At 41.8% G+C, this 22,347-nt stretch overlaps 1 protein-coding gene across 2 annotated transcripts in view; it reads left to right on the forward strand.

Moving 5' to 3' along the window:
- prdm16 (PR domain containing 16) overlaps window positions 1–22,347 on the forward strand; it is a 182,290-nt gene that overhangs the window by 38,536 nt on the left and 121,407 nt on the right. Inside the window, exon 1 of one of the 2 annotated variants that reach the window (XM_039800080.1) lies at window positions 7,764–7,784. The exons of the other annotated variant lie outside the window; for it this stretch is intronic. Within the exon in view, the coding sequence (XP_039656014.1) occupies window positions 7,772–7,784 (13 nt within the window). The 5' untranslated portion in view covers window positions 7,764–7,771. Of the gene's footprint in view, window positions 1–7,763; window positions 7,785–22,347 lie in introns of those variants that run through there. 2 annotated transcript variants of the gene reach the window in all.

A 22,347-nucleotide genomic window follows, 5' to 3' on the forward strand; every position in this document is an offset into this window, starting at 1 on the left:
TGTTGTTTTCTTTTTTTTAGGTCGGGTAGAATCTATCTCTGTTGATCCTGTTCGTTTATTTGCTGCTTTCATGGCTGTACTACCGTTACAGCTGTAGCGTGCTGGGTTTACGTTTTTACAGGTATATCTGGCAACCCAGCCTGGCTGTCAAACTGGGCCGTTGATAACAACACACAGATCAAAACATAAACATAAATTCCGTCACGGAATGTAAATTTCAAAAAGAAAAATACTGAAATTAGCATTGTTGTCAGAAAAGATAGTATTTCAGTTTAACATGTTTCCTTAATATCTGATGAGGCATTGGTGTCATTTTTGGATTTATTACAGTACAAATATTACATATTGGACCTTTAACATTGCACACACCGAAGCACCATTTTCTTTGGTTTAGGTCGTTAATCACAGGCTTCCATGCAAAATGCTGACTTGTGTGGATATTTACATGAGAATGGAAGGGCCGTGCTGCCCAGCCAGTAATGACTAACGAACGCTGGGCATGGCTAGTGGCCTGTCTCTGGAGCATGCCAGGTGCTTGTTCCAAGCCAGGCTGCATGAAAAGCAGTGCCTGACCTTGGTTCTTGCTCTTTCTCTCCTCTGTACCTGTCGTTCCAACCCTCCATGATGTCAAAAAAAGTGGGTAAGGTACCAGGACTCTCCTCCCACTTCTTCTCCCTCTTCTCCTCCCATCTCCACCGCACGCACATACAGAACCTTTGGCCATTGGACACTGAACGGCTTCCTTGTCTGTGAGCTCGGTGAATGTAAACAACCAGCGAGGGCGCAAAAACAAAAGTGTTATTGCGAGGGATTCATTGTGTCAACATCTTAGCTGGTGAGCTCCAGAAGGGAAAAGTGGGCACAGTCTAGACTATTTACTGACAAAGGGAGTGTTTTACAAGGGACTTATTTAATGTACACTTCACCTTTACATGCACCCCGGCTAACTAATCCGTAAAAGCAACATTTTTGTCACGGAAGGGTGATGAGATTCTCCCCTTAGGTTTTCTTACAGTGATGTCGCTGTGCGGTTGTGTCACGTTCACAAGACAGGTATACAAAAACACATTGTTCCCCCAAGAGTTAGTTAGGAGGGCAGGAAATTGATGTAGAAAACAAGCTCTTAATGTTAGCTCTTGTGAATATTGGCATTGAGGAGTTAAAGACCAAGCCTTTTAGGTGTCCCTTCAGCTGGTGCATTTGCTAAACATTGTTGATCTATTTGGCACAAAGTAGCATTCCTTGAAGCATGAATGCTTTTCTTGAACTTGTTCCTGGAAGGCAGGGCAGTGAGATAGATATCTGTATAGAGAGAGACCCCACCCGACCACCCCACACACACACACACACACACACACACACACACACACACACACACACACACACACACACAAACCAGAATGAATAAGGTGTGGGCAAGAACCACCAGGAAGAAAATGTCATTATCAGCTAAAACTGTGTAAAGTAATTGTTTCTTGGATCTTGATTAGTAATTTCAGGAAATAGGTGATAATGACACTGCCGGTAACTTGGCACTTGAGTCTAATTAGCTAAATCAGATGGAGGTTAGCAAAGACATTAGAAGGTGCTCGGTCAGTATATCAATAAAATAGACTGACTTTTCCTATACCTCCTATAGCTGAATACACTGGTGTGTTCACATGTAAAACCAATTAGCTAGCACACCTTTAGTTAAAAAAAACACCATAACCAGGAAATCTGTCTGTTAGCACTAGCTTACATGCTGATGGGCATAAGCTATTTTGATTTAACTTATTGCTCTTGTGTATGTGGAGGGACAGAGAGAAGAGGAAGGATAATGTTTATGTGATATGAGAACATTTGGTGATATGTCACTTGTGACCAGCTTTACTTCACACTAAAAAAAAAAATGTAGTAAAAGCTATGGAATTTGGTTCTTCCGATTTGCGCAGTTTAGTGGGCTGCTTGTTATCTGAAATGGATTCCTGTCACATCTTCTGCAGCGTAACGCTTGATACATTAAGTGAATAAACTTTTCAACTCTCTTTTGATCTTTCCTCAGTTTGCTCCAATCCATCACGGTGAACCGTTCGCCTTTAAACATTTACCGAGTTGGGATTAACTTGATCAATATAGAAAGAGCTCTCTCCTTTTCTCCTTTGTTTGGTCTGTTTCTCTAGTCTCTCTCCTTCACATTGTACTCCCTCCTGTTAAAAGAAAAAAAATAAAAATAAGTTTTTTTTTTTTTATTTAAATGCAAAAGGTGAATTGCATATTTTTTTTTTTTTTTTTGGGGGAGGTTTGAGGTCCTTAATGAACTGGGTGGCCAGTGTTGGCCTCAACACCAATTAACACAGCTTTTAATTATGGCTCTAATCAGAGCAGCTGATGGCGAGAGCCCCCGCAACCCTGAATACAAGAGCCCTGCTGAGACATGCAGATGCACACTTTTGACTGCTGAAATACAAAAAAAGGCTTTATCAGAGAGGATGTGTGTTCATTTCAAGAATCGCTCGTTCCTTATCCAGCTTCCCTCCTCATTTATCTCCAACTCTCATTTTTTAATGTTGACCTCAGACCTGTTTGAAGAAACCCTAAAGAGGGTTGAAAACAAATATGCCCCCAAAAATAGCCCAAACACTTTTTATTTAGTATCTCTAAAGCAGCGAGTCAAGGGTACACGCTGCCCCCGTCCAAAAAACATGAAGCAACAGCAAGAGAATGTCTACTGGAGTAGTCTGCCAACTTCCCAAGCTGAGGGAAAAATTGGTATTTTTATTATGAGGAGAGGGCGCTGACTGTTTGACTTTGCTCGGAAAAAAGTTAATTTCTGTTACAGGGGAAAGACAGAGGAGACATGCGACATGGAGGGGTATTAAAGAGGTCGGTTATTAACATGATTCCCTGAACATAAAGCATTATTTTGTCTTAGAGCCTAGTTTGCCTGATCAGTGTTTCAGCAGCTGTCTGAGCAGAGGAATGACTGCCAGCTACAGTGCTTGATTCTAGTATTAAGGATGGGAGGAAAGCTCTTGAGAGTGGAAGTTCTGTTCAATCCGTTTGACTTCTTTTGGATCGGACTCTCAGTAGGGCCTGGAAAGGAGGGACCTAGATCAGTAACCTTCACGCTTCTCGGGAATATTACAGGAGAATATGTCATTTTTTGGCAAAGACAAGAAAACAAGTAGTAATGGCAGCCTTCTCACACATGCGTTTGATTTAACACAATTATGCATGTACTCCACTACTTCAGGACACTGCGTGGTTAAGTGGTGAGGTATAAAAAGTTAAAGCACAATGCTCCATGGTAGAGGAGGTCCAACTTTTATTAAGCTTACTGTTGAACTACAGAAAGTTTACTTAGATACTATTGATGGAAAAACAACATAAGCAGCACCATGTAGTATGTTACAGGGTATGATGCTGTGAGGGTCAGGATAGCCAAGGTCATGTGGCTCAATTATTTCATCACCTAAAAGCCCTAAAATATGGCAACCTGATCCTGTGCATGTGTTTTGTATATGGTTTTTCTGGCAATGTATGATGTGTTTGTGTGTGTATTAGCCCAAGTTAATTTGTGAAATGATGCCATATAAGGTCTGTGAGAGAGAGAGAGAGAGAGAGAGAGAGAGAGAGAAAGAGAGAGAGTTATCATCTGGCTGAGATCTCTATACATCCCTGCCATTTTTTCTGTGATTCCATTATTCTCTGTCCTCACTATTTTCATCTCCATCTCTTTCTTTCGGCTGTCTCTTTTTGCATATACTGTACTATTCTGGGAATTGTTAGCAAAGCTCACCTACTGTTTCTAATCAGCTGCCTTTGTAAAGTGCAGTGCCCCGATACCAGAAAAGAGACTCACACCGGCAACACACACACACATTCACACACACACACACACAAAGGGAGGGAAAAACACGTTTGGAACATTTATAAGAATGCCTTTTTTCCTTTCCTTGCTTTTCTATCTCACTTCGTCTCAACACTGGCACAGATATACGTAGATACACACATGCAATCTTGTGCACATACAGACAGCGAGAGATAGCAGAGCAGACAGAATGGCATTAAGTATGACAAATAGAGGAAGATAGATAGTAAGGTAGACAGACAGAGAGAAGCAGAGCCCAGAAAATGACCCTCTCTAAAGCCTGTTAGAAATCACAGCCGTCAGTGCACTCGGAGCTGGCATGGCAAACTGTCGGAAAACAGCCCGTCCGTCTCTCAGTTCTCTAAAGCAGCCCTTCTTCTTCTTTTGCTCTTTCCTTCTCTCTTTTCCTTTCTGTGTCTCTTTGTCACTCTCCAACTTGGTTGTACTTCCTGTAACCCTGGTAGCCTTTATTCCCTTCACTGAGAGAATTGGTTTGTAGTTGCACTGCAGCTCCCAGCGCATTGTCTGGCTTTAGTGTCTATGGTCCCTTTCATGCTGCAGGCAGGAAAGGAGACTAAACTGGATTCAGTGCAACTATCTTCCTCTTCTTTGGAATTTATGTGAATACATAATTTGCATGAAATATTGGTATGTTTGTGAGAGATGGATAGAAATAATGTGAAGCCAAGTTTTATAAATAACAAGCTTGTCTCAAAGGCTTTCAATCTATAGATAATGAAACTACTGAGATCCTTGATTCAGATAAGAAAAAACTCAGACAAGCATTCAATATACAGACTAGATGAAAGTAGTATAATTACAATATCAAGTAAATACAAAGTACATAAAGTATAATTTAGTATTTAGTAAACATTAAGCTTGAAGAGTTAAAGATTTTCAGGCAAAGTGTCGATAGCTAATATAGAAGATGTATTAGAAGGCCACATATTGGAAGCAGGTTATGATGATTAAGTCTCTTTACAAATTGAGTTGGTTGATTTCAAAGCAGTCCTGATCTTTTCATCACCTGCTGTGTTTCATTATATCAGCTTGTAAGTCTACAGGGCCCTGACGCTGAAACAACACACACACACACACACATACACACACACATCTAACCTAATTAAAATGGCCTGGTTAAGCACCGTGTGTCAGGGCCTAGCAGGGGTAGGTGTTAGGCATGTGGAGAAGGAGGGGGTGCTCCAGGGATGGGGGCGCACAAATCTCAACTTAAACGCAAAGAGATTAGACAACTTTTGCAAGATATTAGCTGTTCAAAAATGAGAAAAATGTCCCTAAGCCTCTTGTACAAGTGCTGGACCTGGTCAGACAAGGCCTGCTTTTGTTTCACAGGCAGAGGCATGGGGCAGTGTGTGTGTGTGTGTGTGTGTGTGTGTGTGTGTGTGTGTGTGTGTAATGGCGGAGAGTCATCAGGCCTGTGGTGTGCAGGATGAGGGGACAAGACTAATCCAGGCCAGTGTGTGTGGTGACTGCATAACAATCAGGCCAGGTATTAGCAGTAAGATTACGGTCTTCCCCACCTTTCACCCATGTGCCACAAAACAGAAAGAGAAAGAGAGAGAAATGATAGTGATTGAGATGGGAAACATAATCATTAATTAATAATAATCAGTTACACATATGTTTATAATCAGTTACACATATGTTTATAGTGAGTATTTATAGTATTAAAAACACAAGTTCTATCACCAAAATGTGCGCAACTTGGCCAAATTCAGAGAAATGCAGTAACAGTGTATACATGTTACATTATACATTAACATCTATTAATCACAATAAACCTGAAGTATGCTGCTCATGTTACAAACATGTCTTAATAATTTCCAGCTATGTTTTTTTTTTTTTTATAAAACACCCAATAGCTTGTGAATTCAGGGTTTAATGTCATTACAGTTGCAATATTAGAGCAAAAGGGACAAAGAGAGCGGCCACCCACCAGGCCAAATCTAACTATCTCCAATGGAGGTGAAAGGTATGCAGCATGAAACATGAAAACATCGCCCTCCCATCTGAATTATTGAACCTACAACACTGAGAGACTTTTGTAGTTGAATAATTTTCTTCTGTCCATGTATGTGCAAAGACGTGTGCGGTCATATTGGATGTATTGTGGACACACAGTGAGTGTCCTCAGCAGTAGTGTGTTGTTTTTGTCAAGCTACAGAGACAAAGAGAGATAGGGAGGGTAAGAAGAGGGGTATTTGATGAAAAGCCCTCTCTGCGTGATAAGAGAGAGCCACCAGAGTCCCTGGTGTGTGACAAGGCCTGGCCCCTGTCATCACAGAGCTCCTGTTGTGGCTGAGAAATCCCCACCTCCTGCCCTCCCTCACCCCCACCTCCTTTCCCTCATCTCCAGCCCAGAGAGAGAGAGAGGGAGGTCGGGAGACAGTCAGACAGACAGAAAGTGAGAGTCCAGACAGAGCCCATGTGAGTGTGTGTCATATGGAACAGATTTAGTGCTAATGACCCCCTCCGTGTGCCCACCCTCTGCCACCCATTCCTCCAACCCCCACCTCACATCACTCCGTCCTGGCCAGTATCATCCCTTCATAAGGAATGCTGCTCTGTTTCAGCTCCAGTGTCCCATGGCTTTACCCACCCAAGCACCCATTCACCCCCCTCTCCCTGCCCCTGCCTCCCCTCCTGGACTTTGACTTGGACTTGGGTCGGACTTAAGTTATAAAAATGAGCACCTGTGACCCGGACTTGAGTGCTGTGAGACGTGATTTGAATTTAAAAGCAAAAACACTCAAGTCTCATGTTGGGACCTGGTTAGATTGCTTAATGATGAAATTTAAACAGGTTAGTTCCAATCAGTCAATTTACTGTTGAAGTCATTTATGAAGCAAAATGATCAAATGTTTTCTAATTCCTAATTCCAGCTTCGTAAATATCGGCTGCTTTTCTTTTTGGTTTTAAAATTGTAAATTCAATGCCTCATTGTATTGGACTGTAGGTGAAACAAAATAAACTCCTTGAAGGTGGCAATGAGCATTTCTTAATTTTGGACGTGTCTCTTGTGACTCGAGACTTGACTTGGTCTCGTCTAGAATGACTTGTAACTTGCCATAAGGCCTTGAGTTAAAAGTTACTCAGACAAACTTAAACCTTGACTTGGACTTGTCTCATATTTCTTAAAGGCTTGACTTGGACTTGTCTTCAGTGACTCAAGTCTTGACCTGGACATTTCTTGAGTGATTTGAGACTTGACTTTGATTTGCCCGTAACAGCCCTGTCTCTTGCTGTCACCAGAAGACACAAAGATCACCATGAGCAGGTGGGTGCTGACGTTGTGGTGGAGGCAGCAGATACTCTGTCAGTTTTGGATGGATGAAGATATATAGAAAGGAGAAATATCCACGGGAGCGTTGAAAAGGCTTAAAAAAAAAAAGTAAGAAAGTGTCGACAGAAATCGTATTTCACCTGGAAGTGCTGCTCTCACACTTGTCAAATGACCTGAACAAACCTACTTCACTAAAAGTCTCAAAAGTCACATTTGCTCCGTTTTTTTTGCATTAAATTATTTAACAAATCCTTTTTAAGATAAATCACAATGTGAAGGTTCTCAGCACCTTCCAAACGAGTGTCCACCACTTTAGGACTTGACCTCGACATCCACCTTCACCCGGCCCATCGGCCCCCTGCACTTCCCGTATCTCTGTCACATTGACACTGGCATTCTTTCACGTTAGCGCATCACAGTGCCGCAGATAGGCCTGCCAGACACCCCCTGTGCTCTCCTAGTATCTCTGTCACACAAACACACACACACACACACACACACACACACACACACACACACACATACACACACGGTTAATTGGTAACCAGAGTTTATGGGCAGCCGGGGAACTTATAGTTTGAACTACGCTACAGCGAGAAGACGTGCAAGATAATATGTCGGGTTTTGGTGAGTTATGTGTGAGTGTTTGAGATGCATGTCTGAAGTAGGGCGTTGTGTGAGGTTCAGGTCATGGAATGTGCCGTTTGAATTTGAGATTGTGTTGTCGTGGTGTCTAATGGCAGTGTTTACTGAAAGGGATGAACCATCTTACGTTTAAATGTGGACAACTTCGGATTACACTGAATATCTGTTTATCAACTCACTAGCAGTTGTCTCATCTAGCCAAATGCCAACATTTACAACCGACACTTATATAAAACATTCATCTTCTATTTTGAACCTAATCCACATTGCACAATAATTCAGCGAGGTTTTTTTTCTTTTGGAGGGAAGTTATTTGCCCCCTTTGACTCTTCGATCAATATCAATAAAGTGGTCTAGTTATCTATTTTACCCTCCTTCAACAACTAGCAGATCAATACCTATCTGTCATGGTTTCACCCACTGAATGTTATCGCTTGTGCCGGAGATTAGCCCACCGTAGCATCTTATCCTGACATTTTCTGTTATCCTGAGTTATGCAGGTTAGAAGGAGAAGTCTTTCTCAGTGTTTTCCAGGCTTTACTTGACCAATTGCCTCATACCGAAGAAAAAATGTTTAGAGAGTTGCAGGGAAGGTTTGTTGCATGTCTAGCACAATTTATTTCATTTAAGAAACCTTATGTGTTATTTTTCTGTTGATTCTCTCTTTAATGGCTTTTATACAGCTTATAAAAAGTAGTGCGCTTCCTTTTGTCATTTTAGAATATTTGTGACAATAATTAACATTTTCTGTTGGTAAATACAGTTGTAGTTTGCACAAAACCCTAATACTGAACTATTTTATCTCTCTTTTTTTTTTTTTTTAAAACACATTAAACTATTTGACATTTCAAAAAGTAGCCCTGTAAGGAGGTGTTCCCCCTAATATCTGACCACACACAATTGTAGTTCATGAATCGCAACCTGTGTTAACTGTGCTGCACAGTTGGCGTATGTGGTTATAAATAACATCAATACATTTTCAATTTCTATGTTGCACTATTAGTCTTTGTCCTGTGGGAGTGTTTTCCCTTGCTGTCCATTTAAAACATTAGTATTTCATTTGGCTGTTTCCCTCCTATTTTCCTTTTTTGCACAGCCGTCTAAAACACCACTGAATTAAAGAAAAAGGGAAAAAATGGTATATCCCTTGTTAACGCTGGAGCCTTTCTCTGTCACATTGGTGTGGAGGGTCATCCATATTCCAGACTGTCACAGGACCCAACCAGGTCCATCCTTCATTCCTTTATCATCCTTCAAGTCCTGACCACTCTCCTCCATCTGTCTGTCAGGCCAGGACTTGACCTCTCACCTCTGGAGGCCCGCCCATCTTGTTACCCCTAACCCTTAGTTGATTGTGTCACTGACCGGCAATGGTTAATGTGTCCTTTTTCACTCTAAGACAGCAGAAAATTTATGGCACAGGGTTCACAGAAAATGTTTGAAAGCCACCTTTTAAGATTACAGAAAGGAAATCACTCAGATTAAAAATTGTCTGCACTTGGTTTTATAGGGACGTTGGTGTAGAATAATATCACAGATTAGGATCAGCTCAGATCATTTTAAACATAACTAATCCAGAGGTGGAATTTTAAAGTTATAAGATAAGAAATTGTTATCCCACTTCCCCCCTTTTCAACACAACAGCAGGACCTAACCACATCTCAAGAAAGTTTCACGAGTCAAAAATCCTAAAATTAAAGAAATCATTATTAACATTGAGCAACATTATTCTCTTGAGAGGAATGACACCATTACAGAGGAGTATAAAAGTAAAATAGTGTAGATTTAAATTTATTCCTTCCCCCATCCTTCTCCTTCTCTCCCTGTCTCTCCCCCCCCCCCCTCCCCATTCCCCGTCCTTCTACCTTGATGCCTGCTTAATGCCCAGACTGATGAGCCCAATTTGGACTGGTTCTGCAACCGGCCCAGTTTGATTAATGGCTCCAGGTGAGGTAGCATCAGCGCTGCCTCGTCCTTGTTTCATCACACACACACACACACACACACACACACACACACACACACACACACACACACACACACACACACACACACACACACACACACACACACTCACCTAGCTACTCATTGCCACCGAACCAGCCTTGTAATTGATGGCAGAGGGCTAACCATTTGCAAACCAAATGTGGAAAAGGCAGACAGAGCAAACTCTGCTTGTAGCACCTCTCCACCTCCTCTCTTTCTCTCTCTGTCTCTTTCTCTCTCTCTCTCTCCCCCTTTCTATCTGTCTGTTTCTCCACCTCCTCTCACTGTCTACACACCCACTCTTTCATTAGGCATTTGTCACATTGATATGAAGGACCAGGGCAGCATTGTGACATGCTCAGAGGGCAGTATAAATATTTGATTAGTCCTAATGGAAATCGTCACAGCGCGCTAATTGCACCACACATTATCTGAGGTGCAGTATCAGTGGCGGACATCCCCTTTGATCCTCCTCCTCCTCCTCTTCCTTTAGCCCATCTCAGCCTCTCTTTCTTTTGTTTATGCAGTTTATTTTGGGTAATATGCCGTTATCTGCCCCCACGCCCCACCCCTCTGCCTTCCTTTCTCTCATGTTGACGTCTCTGTCTGCCTCTCCTCTCCTCCTCACTGAATGTGTGTGTCTTCTATGTTGTTTGTTCTCCTCTGGTGCCGTGTTTGCCGATGCTTCCCTCCCCATGGTGAAGCTGAGGCTCAATAGCTGCAAGGGCCACATGCGCACACAAATAGATGCACACAGGGGACCAGAGGACAATACACAGCCGGGAAACCACAAGCAATGCTTGTTCTGCTCATTCTCATGCGCAGCTCATGATGCAGCACTATTACATGTAATATGGACATCAAATGATACTATAAAATTGACTATAAAACCGACAGACATAAATAAAACCAAATAAATTAAGTCTGTGGTGCTGTGTGGAATTACATGTATTTGACTTGACATCAAATCGAAGGAGAAGCTAATTTGATGCGTGGTGATATTGTGGCCATTAAGTCAGCAAACATCTGTGTTAAATAAGTTGGAAATTCCTCCTTGATCGCTTTATCTTTAAGGGAAAATGTGGCAAAAAGGGCCACACAGTAGCAATGCAGCCTTAACACCTTGAAAGTCTGTTGACAATTACTATTTTTAATCACATTTCTGGAAGAGCTTTGTAGTAAGCAGTCCGTTTTTATTGTTCCAGTCACCACTCCACTCAGTAAATGTGCACCTACATCCTGACTGCAAAACTCCTAACCTTTATTCTGCATGCTTACTTTCAGTGATGCTTTGAATTCTAATCATATCCTCTTGGGGTTTTTTTATGACAAATGTGTGTCCTTTAACCAATTGGAGCTTTTGATGTGCACACAATGAGAGTTTTTTTTTAATTCCTAACATGTCCTTCCTTAACCTCCATCCTGTTTGTATTTACTTGTTGTTATTTACGGCGTGTCTCCTGCAAAGATCTGTGACATTGTTTGGTGTCGCTCTTCTTTTCTCTCTCCCTCTCCCTCTCACCCTCCCTCGGACGTTTCCATTTAGTCAAAGACAAAACAAGTTAATTAGATCGGAAGTGCGGGCCTATCAATGGAGAATCAGTATTCAAATCAAGGCCTTGTCTGGACACAAACAGCAGGAAGCCAAACAAGACCCCGGCGCTGCTGAATGGGAGGACAGGAGAGAGAGAGAGACAGACACAGAAAGAGAGAGCCTGTAGTTGGGGGGGGGCTTGCATTGGTCAACACACACACACACACACACACACACACACACACACACACACACACACACACACACACACACACACACAAGGTACTGGGTCAATTGCATTTCTGTGTTTCTTTTCATGTCTGCATATATTTTAATGTGTACATTCAAGGACATTTTGACACTGTGATAACTTTTGAAGCATTTCAAATTTAATTTAATTCTCAGTGTGGTTTTGTGTGAACTGCAGTGGCCTTCATTTATTCTTACCTTGCTCTCTTATTATGTTGTTACAACTCTTATTATGTTGTTACAACTCAGCATTGTAAATGAGAGCTCTCCACCCTCCACATGTTCTCTGTGACTTAAATAAAGGTTAAGTAAAACTCAGGGGTCCATAAACTGGGGCACTTCCACTTCACAATTAGGCAGTACAGTATACTGCATGCTGCACTTGCGTAGACAAGAGATACGGGGACTCTAAATAGCATGGACCTTACTGTAAAGGTCAAACATGTAACATTTAAACATTGATAACAGTAACTTGGATCATAATTTGTTAGATTAAGTTAAGATAAGTTTGGTAAAGTAGCCTTTACCAGACTGAATTTTACAATGTGTGTTCAGTGGAACAAACAGCAGCATTTTTCAAGTGCGAACAGAGCTGAAAACAATTTCAGGCATGTTTAACACCTTTATTTTTTTTCAGTAATGTAAAATTGAAGGCAAATACATGCAAAGCAATGCCAGAGGAGAAGGGGGTTGTAAGAAGCAACATCCTGTTTGTGACAGGAAGCAAAATGGTTTGTTTAGGGAAACATGATTTTAAGATGATCATGGTAGAAATGTTACTGCAGTGGGATAGACGACAGCAGTCGTTTACATGTGTCACAATTATTCTCATATGTATGTAAGTACACAGTATATTGCCGTTTAAAACTGCTGTTTTGAACCTTTAGAAACATTTTGTACATCATCTCATGCAGATACAAGAGAAGAAAAAAAAAGCATTTTTAATAGGTGAATTTGTTTCAACATGTAAACTCAGGGAGATGTCTTCTTTTTTGACTCACCCAATGATCCTCTATGGCTTTCCATCACTCCCTCCTCCGCCTCTGCCCTAAAGCACTTTGAATGTGAATACAGCATCCACTAGAAAATCACGATTTGTGTATCTTGTTGCTGCTAATAGAAAACTTAATATTACTTTTATATGTTTAGACACTAGCAGATTGTCCACATGGCTTTGGTTTTTTTTTCACATACACCAGCAGATATGGAAGTCAAAGAAAAGGAAAGGGAGAGGAGAAGCAGAGAGAGGAGAGGGGTGGAAGGGTGGTGGGAGGGAAAGGTCCCATTATCTCATGTCGAGGGCCACCTGAGCTAAAGACAGCCATTTGTTCCCAAATCGACCTGTCGACCCCCGCCTAATTACCAGCCAATTATTTCCAAATGGACCGCATTCAACCCACACCCTGAACACTTAAAGAGGAGAGGGACAAAATTGCCTCTCTCATTCTGTCTGCCTGTCTAACTCATTCGTCTTCCAATCCCATCGTCTTTCTGTCTTTGTTTTACTCTCTCCTTCTCTTGTTTCAGCATTTTTTTTTATCCAGAGACAAATACTTTTGCACTTATTGTTGCAGACTTTGCAGTCAGTCCAACCAACCGCCCACTCAACCACACACACACACACGCACGCACGCACGCACGCACGCACGCACGCACGCACACACACCACACACACACACACACACACACACACACACACACACAAATGTGCGCGGCGATATTTATTCCCAGTGCAGTCTGTGGTTCTTTGGTTGTTAATTAAGTGGCCTAATTATGGGAAGATTTGACAGTGAGTCTGTGTGGCAGTGCGATTATTGCTACTGTGTGTTTGATTATTGATATTTTCACACACATGCACACACACAAATAGTATGATGCAGCTCTCATATAGTTGCTTCATATCTCTTTATTCTCTCTCTCTCTCTCTCTCTCTCTCTCTCTCTCTCTCTCTCTCACTCTCACTCTGGCACCGGTCAGTCTCTGCTGGCTGATGTGTATCGATGAGGCATGCAGGAGCCACCCGAAGGAGAAGAAGGCTGTGCCCCTGTTCCCAGAATTCTTTGTGGTTGGCCTCCATTGTTCGCCACCACTTGTATACAGTATTGTCAGACTGATTGTGAGCCTCCGCTCTCTCTCACTTTGTGGACGGCTAGAGAGCAAGCAGAGTAGAGGAGACGGAGGGAGAGGGGATGAGGAGGAGGAAGGGAGCAGTAAGCATTGTGTCCCTTGCTCACCATTCTCCTGCCTTCCCATCTGTTTCCCTCTCTTCCTTCCTGTTTCTGTGGGATAGTGAACAGATTAGTAATAGCACTGCCACAGCTCCTAATAGGGGAAGTCATGGTCGGGAAATACGATGGATCGGTTTGCGATATCATCTGGCTGAGTGGTGCAATAGTTTTGAACTCTGACACCTAGCTGCTCGCTGGCTGACTTTGATCACTTTAGTGTGTGTGTGTGTGTGTGTGTGTGTGTGTGTGTGTGTGTGTGTGTGTGTGTGTGTGTGTGCTTGTGCGTGCGTGCGTAAGATGGAATATATTGTTGTTGTGATTGTCCTAAACACCTGCTGTTTTACTCATCTTGTTCATGTTTAAATCAACTTTTTTTTGCACTTTTCTGCCAAATATGTCAGAGCTGTTAGTTGCACTCATTGAAGGGCTGCAATGAACAATTGTTGTCATTATAAGATTAAAGTTTTTCGTAAGTGAAAAAAGCCCATCCTTACATTTGCGAAGCTGTTATCACAGAATGTTTTTGCATTGTTGCTCGATAAATGACTTAAGTGATTCATTGATTATCAAAATAGTTGTCTTAAATTTTCTGTCATTGGAATAATCACACACTTTATATGTATTCCCAGTTCATTGAGTGTTAATGAAGATGTGTTAATATAGGAAGTATGACAATTAACCTTTTCAGATTTAATGTTTAGTTTATGAAATGTCCTAAACAGAATGGCAATCCTAATCTCCAAAAGCCAAGGTTTATGTTTATGTCTTGCTAGTTTTGTCTGACCAACAGTCCAACAAAATGAAAAATTCAGTTTGCAATAGTAACAGTCTGAATCTTTAACCAGAGAATATTTAGCATTTTTACCTGATACATAATAAGCAATTAGCTGATTATTTGAATGCCCTAAAGACAGCCTCAAAATAAATGCAGAGCAACTTTCCTCTGACATAATCTTAACAATACCTGAGCATTAACATTTTCACAAAGTGAAGGGCTATTGTGTTGACTTGCCTTTTATTTACAGGTGTTTTTGTTAATGTGTCCACCCCCTGTATAACCTATTCTTCTCACATACTATATATATCCTATTTAGCACCAGCTTAATATCCCCACAGGGATCATTAAAGCTTCATCTGATCTAATCTAATATACATATTCTGGAAAGTTTAGTGTTACATGGCTTAATGTGTCCGCCTCAGATGTGTGTGTGTGTGTGTGTTCTGGTGTGTGTTCTGCTCGTTGCTAGCCGAGACAGCGCTGTGTACTGGCCTCCTGGCCGAGTTTGAAGCTAAGTGGATTAGCATATCTCCCATGTCAGCTCCATTCACTGTGACAGCCTGATGACATGGGACTGTGTGACGGCTGCGACCCACCTGACGTCCACGGCTCAAGCCTCCTAGCAGGTGGTCTGACTCTGGGAGGGAGAGAGAGAGGGTGAGAGACTGAGCCAGAGGTGGGGTGGAGTCAGAGATGGGCTAATAGAAGGCAAAGTCATGCTCTCAGCAGTTATAAGAGTTTAGGTAGACAGGAACTATGCTATTTTGTCTCTGATACTAGTTGTGGAGAATGTATGCTTTATTTTTGCTTCAGTAAATGAAGCCCTAGTACTACACTGAAGGAGTTTTGTGTATGCTCAAAAATAGGTGGTATGAATTAAAGCATGGAACTTCTAATTGCAGCAGCTCTGCCCATTGATCTCCACAAGACCACTGCTGGTCAACTGGTTTATTGTTTTTGTTGTGTGTACAGTTTGCTTTCTGTAACTATATTTAACTGTTATATTACAGAAATCCAAAATCAAACTGATTCAAGAACACTTAGACATATTCCCTGACGTCCCTTTTTCTTGCTCACACCAGCCTTCCTCTCTTCTACAGTTCTCCCTTCTCTTTATTTCATCTCCTCTGCTTCTCTTACACCTCATCTTCTCCTTCAGTACCTTTCCATCCTTTCTCACTCCTCTCCTACCACACAGACTCTCTCGTCTCCCTTGACCCACCTCACTTTCTTTCTCTCTCACCCTCCTCCCCTGCCGCCACCCTCCTCCTTCTCCTCCTCCTACACATTCTCGTGCCGGCCTAGCCAGGCAATGCTAACACTTTTGTCAGGGTGATTAATAGCACGCTGGATTGTCGTTAATTCACTGGCTAATGACTGGAGGGAGTGGGCGAGAAGAAGAGAAGAGCAGAGCGGAGCGAGGCTGGAGAGTAATAGACTGATGTATGGGTGTAGGCTGCTTTCGGTGGCAGAGGTGAATAGCATCACACACACACAGCCCCCCCCAGTACCCACCAGTACAACCTCAGACATACAGCTACTGTATGGTTACCAGAAAAGGCTCAGATGTAGCACACATGCAGGTGTACATGTAACTCAGTTGAGGTTTTTGCACATGTGCAGTCCACATGACTAAAGCTTGATAGAGAATAGGCATTGGCTATACATTTATTTTATTACTGCAAATTTGTAACTTTTCCAAAAGTGTGCACTCAAAAATTCAACTAATTCACGTTATTTTAAGATTAATTGATTTGTGTTTGAAACGACAGCTGTAAGTTACAGTAATAGTGAAATTGAGTATCAGGAAAGCTTGATGCTTGAAGCTTTTTTGCGGATTTTCATTTGACTGTGGCTCGTAAAATTGGTTCTTACAATTGATAAAATTGTCGCTGGCTTTTACAGAAAAATTGCCGGAATTTGAAATTGAGTTATTAACACTAAAACAAAACATGTCTCCCTTACACATATGCACACGCTGACTTGCACACAGATAGTCACACAAGCTACCCTTTCTCCTCCCTGGTTAATAAGAATGGATGGGTTTGTTCTGCACATTGTCTGCCTTGGTGCTCCCTTAGCTGGCTGTCTGGCCTCCCGAGTGGCTTGCTTAATGAAGCTGCACCTCAAGTGGGTGTAGGGAGGGACACACACACACACACAGACAGACAGACGTGCTATAGTTTTTTATCGCTGATTTCTGTCACGTTATCTGTGACTGCATTTTTCTTTAACATTTGTGTGAGTGTTTTTAAGAGTTGATGATGTCACTGGTCTGGTGCCACTGTGCCACAATGTTTCCCATGTTTGGGAGCCTTGCATAAAGGGAAATATATAAAACATTTTCTCTCAGTAGCTACTATGGCATGTTAAGTACCAATGCCTTGATTTAAATGAACTCTGGTAAAGTATGTTGTTTAGATACGTTTTGTTGTGCCTGGACAGGCTTTTCACAGTAAAGCTGACCCTCATTTAAATAATTGCTGGAGGTGGTGACAGTAAAGATGAGATATGTAGATGTGAAACTGAGCTCTGGTCTTTATCATCACTGTTTCATGTTAAATCACATCTCTTTTTTTATTTTACTGTCTGCTCATCTTATTTACATGTGTTTCCTCCTTTTCACGTTCTCATTTTACCTGCCAATCCCTTCTTTTTTCCCTCTTTTCTTCCTGATATATCCAGCTCCTTTCTCTATCCATCCTCTCAGTTTCCGCCCCTCTTCCCTCTCTCTCGACCCTCCCCCGGGTGATGTTTGCAACTCAATTTGGCAAATGTAACTCAATATTGATTATTATTAATATTTATCATGTTTGTGCACATTTTTTTTTTTTTTTTTTTTCTTTGCTATTTTAATTTTTTAGCAGCGGGGCGGGGGGGGGGGCCCACCAACCAACAACCCCCACACACACACACACACACACACACACACACACACACACACACACACACACACACACACACACACACACACACACCTGGCTCAGCTGCCAGTAGGTTCCCTTACTAATACACACACACACACACACACACACACACACACACACACACACACACGCTATGGAGGACAGAATGCCTTTAGGCTGCTCAGCACAAATAACACATCAATACATCAGCCGTGTTGTATCGGCGCTACACACAAACACAAAAGTACACACTCCAGTCTGTTCCTTATTGAGCTGCAGTATCCAAATTCAGTGCAGTTGTCTGTTGTTTTTATGTGGAAATGTTGAAATGTTCACAAGTGCTGTGAATATAGTTTTTTTTTACTGTTCAAATACAAGTGAAAGGAAGTACGGGAGAAACAAACTAAAGCACAGAGACAGAGAACAGGCTAGCGACAGCTCCCCCTAGCAGGTTTTATAGACTGATAACCAGTCAGAGATAGTAAGGGAAGAGCACCCACGTAGACGCACACACATACTAAAGACTATTCCCTAAATGTTGGCAACAAGGTATGCGTGATACAGTATGTGTGAATTTCAACTTTTGTACAAGCTCATACAGTGTGTATGTGCATAGATAATAAATGAAAACCGTATTTCAGTTTTGTTTACATGCCATTTTTGGTCATGTTGGCACTTAAAGTAATAAAGACAGTTTTACCACACAGACAGGAGAAAAGCAGTATAAATTGTGACTCACAATAGCATAAACCTTAATGTAGCAGTTAAAAAATCTTATGGTTATGGTGTAATTATTATGCAGAACAGCAGTACATGTGCAACCCTGTGGGGAAAAAACACAAATTTAACCACAACATCTTTTCATTTGCCCTTTCTTTCTTTCTATGTTCCTTCATTTTTTTCTGGCCCTGTGCTTCTTCTTTACCCACTCTGAATAAGCCATGTTGTAGTTTTAAGTGTTGCTTTGAAATGTTCCCTAGTGCTTTTACAAGGGGAAGTGTGGCGTTCTCGCTTGCTGGTATTGTAGCTGACCGTGCCCCCATTGCTCACTCAGTACTTCCAACCATACGCACAATCACACACACCTAACACACACCTTCTCCCCTGAACGCTCTCCTGGCTGCCTCGTCACATGCTTCCATTTATACGTCATTTTGAATATAGTGCCACCGTGGAAAATACACCATTGTACAGTGTTTCACCTCTCACTCACTCTACCTTTGATTTGCACTCGTTTGATTTTTACAGCTGCCTCTCTCCTCCGCCCCTCCTGTTTTAAAACAGAGGGTGTTTTTGGGCTCTTTTGTGTGGAGACAGAATCATCAAAGGCCTGCTTAATACAGAGGAACAGGTACCAATACCACTCTGTGGCCCAATAATGCAGCTAAGTGGGACCATATTGATGCAATATAGCGGCACAAACAGCAGATTAAGCTTCGGGTTTGAATGCCGCCCCTCACACACATATGTGCACATGTACGCCCAGAGCTCCCACATCAAAATGTTTGGTCATTTATTGCTCAACCAGCTACCCATTTTTCATATCTGTCATGGTCCACACATTCTCCCTCTGCCTTCGATTTTTTTTCTTTCACCAGACGATCTTTTCTCCCCATATTTGGAGCCGGTGCAGCATTTTGCATAGTTTTGCCTGTTCCCTGGATACTGTCTTTTCATCAGTGGCTGGCTTTTGCTTTTGAATTGAACCAGATCAATTTACGGCCAGACAAAGATACAGTCTCTGTGTGCATTGGAGGGGGAAGGCAGTGAGGGAAATAGGACGTGTGTGCTTTATGATGGCCATCATTGGCACACACAAGTCCTATTTCCAGCTCTCTTTTCTTGTTATCATAGCCACAGCCATGGCTCCACTGTGCTGCTTGTTCTCTAGCAAAGCGGACACCTGGCTCTGAATGCTCAAACTATTGTTGGCATCCATTCTAGCCTGCAGTCTGCCGTGTTTTACGCATGTGCATCCCTGTATACAAGTAAAGAATCTTCAACTACAGTTTTACAAAGATTTATGATTTTTCTCAATGAAGGCATGGCTGCTTATTGTAAGACATGAGTTGGTCCTTATTTGATGCAGTATTTATAGGTTTGGTCCTTATTTGATGCAGTATTTATATGTTATTTCCAAGAATTTCTGCATGCAGTCAGTGTTGTTCCTTTTTAACCAGACTACGTCGACAATACAGCTCAGACTATATGCCACAAGGCACATGTGTTTGTGTGCGTCCAGGCAGACGGCAGAAAATGACTTCAGATCTCTATCTTTCTGCGTTTAAGTCTAGAGTGCTCTGATTAAACACAACCACAGAACAATTTGCCCGTTGTAAGGCCCTCCGATTAAACCGCTGATTTTCAGCACAGTGCTAAGCTATTTTGCCATGGCAACGCTGATTACATTGTTATCAGCATTTCATATTTTTTTTGCATTTAAATTTTTTTAATCTTGACTCTTCAAAGGAAGTATAGTTTGATATTTTTCTTTATTGTATCGTGTTATGTGGTTGCCTCGCATGTGCGTACTGTACCTTGTATATTTGACATTGTTAAATGTGTATTTTAGAGGTTAGTGTCTATAAATGTCATATCTACGTCATATCTTGTAATTCCATTGTGACATGCAGTAATTATGAGATATCATCTTTACCTACAACACCATCTGATCTCTTGCACATGTGTTTAGAGTACAGTAACAGCTCCTGCAGTTGCAAACAGATGTGTGTTTGTGTGATAGCCTGCATCTGTGTTCATACATGCTCTAAAATCTTTGTTATTGTAAGCCATGCTACAAAGCAAAGAGCTCCGTTTATGGCACGCATTTACAATTTATCAAATAAATGGGATGCCTTCATGTGGCCTGGGCCCGGCTCTCAGGCAGAGCAGCGTAGTTTTCCACTGGAATAACAGCCGCTGAACAAGCAGCCCATTGTAGCCGCAGCCAGCACCGGGACCCCCAAGGTGCGAATTAATGATTGACCCCTGATGTAATCAGGATAAATAGCTCCCCGTAAAAGAGAAAGAGATGGTGAGAGGAACAGAGAGAGAAAGAACAACATAAGGAGCCAGGGAGAGGAAGGCACTATCTTGCCCGGGTGCTTTTTAAGAAGCCCTTGGGGAAACGGACCTAACATCTCTTTCTAGGTCTTTTGAGACCCAGAGCTAACATACAGCTGTTTAAAAGCAGCTCAGTCGTCAGTTTTTAGACTCGTCGCCTCCTCCTCTTCGTCCTCTTCCTGGCCCCTTTCATTATTTCCCTGCTTTTCCCTACTTTTCTCATCTGCAACTGTTTTTGGGCACTGGTCTAACATGGTCCACTTATCTTACAGAGGGAAGGAGAGAGACAGCTTTTTTTCTGGTGGCGACTAATCTAAAAAGTTCACAGTTTTTTCTTCAGGCAAGTTTTTTATGAGTTAACTAAGTTACAACTGAGAGTTGAACATGTTTAATATGACACTGTTTGCCATTTCTGCCTCGCTTTACTACTTTATGTGTCTCACAAAAGATGTTTTGTTCATTAACTTTAAGAGGTTTTTTTTCTTCTCTTTCTCCTTGTTACTCAATTATTTGACGTAGCGATCTGTGCATTTTTTGTGCACAGAGGCTCTTAAAGCCAAATAGTATTTAATAGATTTTCCGAGGCTGTCTTTCTGCTTGTCAAAATTGCTCTCAATGGGTCAAGTGCCAGTGAGAGTGGGGGAGTGAAAAGGGAGAGGGAGTGAAAAAAAGAGTGTTTAATAGCCTGAAAACACTTTTGATTGTGCAGACGGAGCAGCAGATAGGGCCGAGTTATAAAACTTTAATTCATCTGTGAAAAGTGGAAGCTACTGCTGGCTCACTTGTTCCAATGCTTAATTGCACGCCTGTTCTGAGCCCCTATGAAACAGTGATCATTAAAAAAAATGGGTTATTTTCCAGTCAAAATCACTGGATGACGCAGAATCAGTCATAAAAGGCTGGGGTTTACTGCTGCAGCTTTATATGATAAGTTTCCCGGATCTGCAGGTTTGCCAGGCGCTGAACAGCCCTTGTCGCATGCTTTCATAGTTTCACATTTCACATTTAAAACATACATGTCAGTTAATTTAACAACTTTCACAGTCCACATCTGTCATTGGGCAGAAACCCAAATATTTATCAAAGAACAAAAAAAGTGATACACTGTGAGATGAATGTGCTCTTGTACAATTTCATTAATGGACTTTTTCTACTTTGGTTTTTTGATTAGATCATTCAATCTTTGTACAATGTACAAGTCTCAGTTTTTACCGCCTCACCTTTTTAAGCATACACAAATAATTGTTTAGAAATCAGTCCACTCCTAAAGAAACATATTAATGATGCATATCTATTGTATTAAAACTCAACCCACAAACTTTCATTGTGACCTAATAAAATGTCATGTACTAACAAGCACATTTTTAAAATGTCATGTTGTAGCTCCAGCTAAGATCTGGGAAGTGGTGGCAGGCTTGGCAGCAGGCTAGATGGAGGCTAACAGAGGGAGAAAGCTTGATTGGAACCACTCCTGCTGTAATTTTGGGCCTAGTTAGCCTGCTGATTGCCAGTCCCTGTGTTTAGATAGTAAAACTGCAGTGGTGCTTTGACTAAAGACACCAGGATCTGTCCAAAGAGCAAAAGAAGGAAACACACATAGATGTGCTTAGGCTAACACACACACACACACACACACACACACACACACACACACACACACACACACACACACACACACACACACACACACACACACACACACACACAAACACACACACACAAACAAATACAGACTAGGTTTTGCACCTCTAGGTATTGAACCTCTATACTTTCTTTGGTACTGACTGAAGTGTATTGATAA

The sequence above is a fragment of the Perca fluviatilis genome, chromosome 5 (assembly GCF_010015445.1).
Source record: "Perca fluviatilis chromosome 5, GENO_Pfluv_1.0, whole genome shotgun sequence".
Taxonomy (NCBI): domain Eukaryota; kingdom Metazoa; phylum Chordata; class Actinopteri; order Perciformes; family Percidae; genus Perca; species Perca fluviatilis.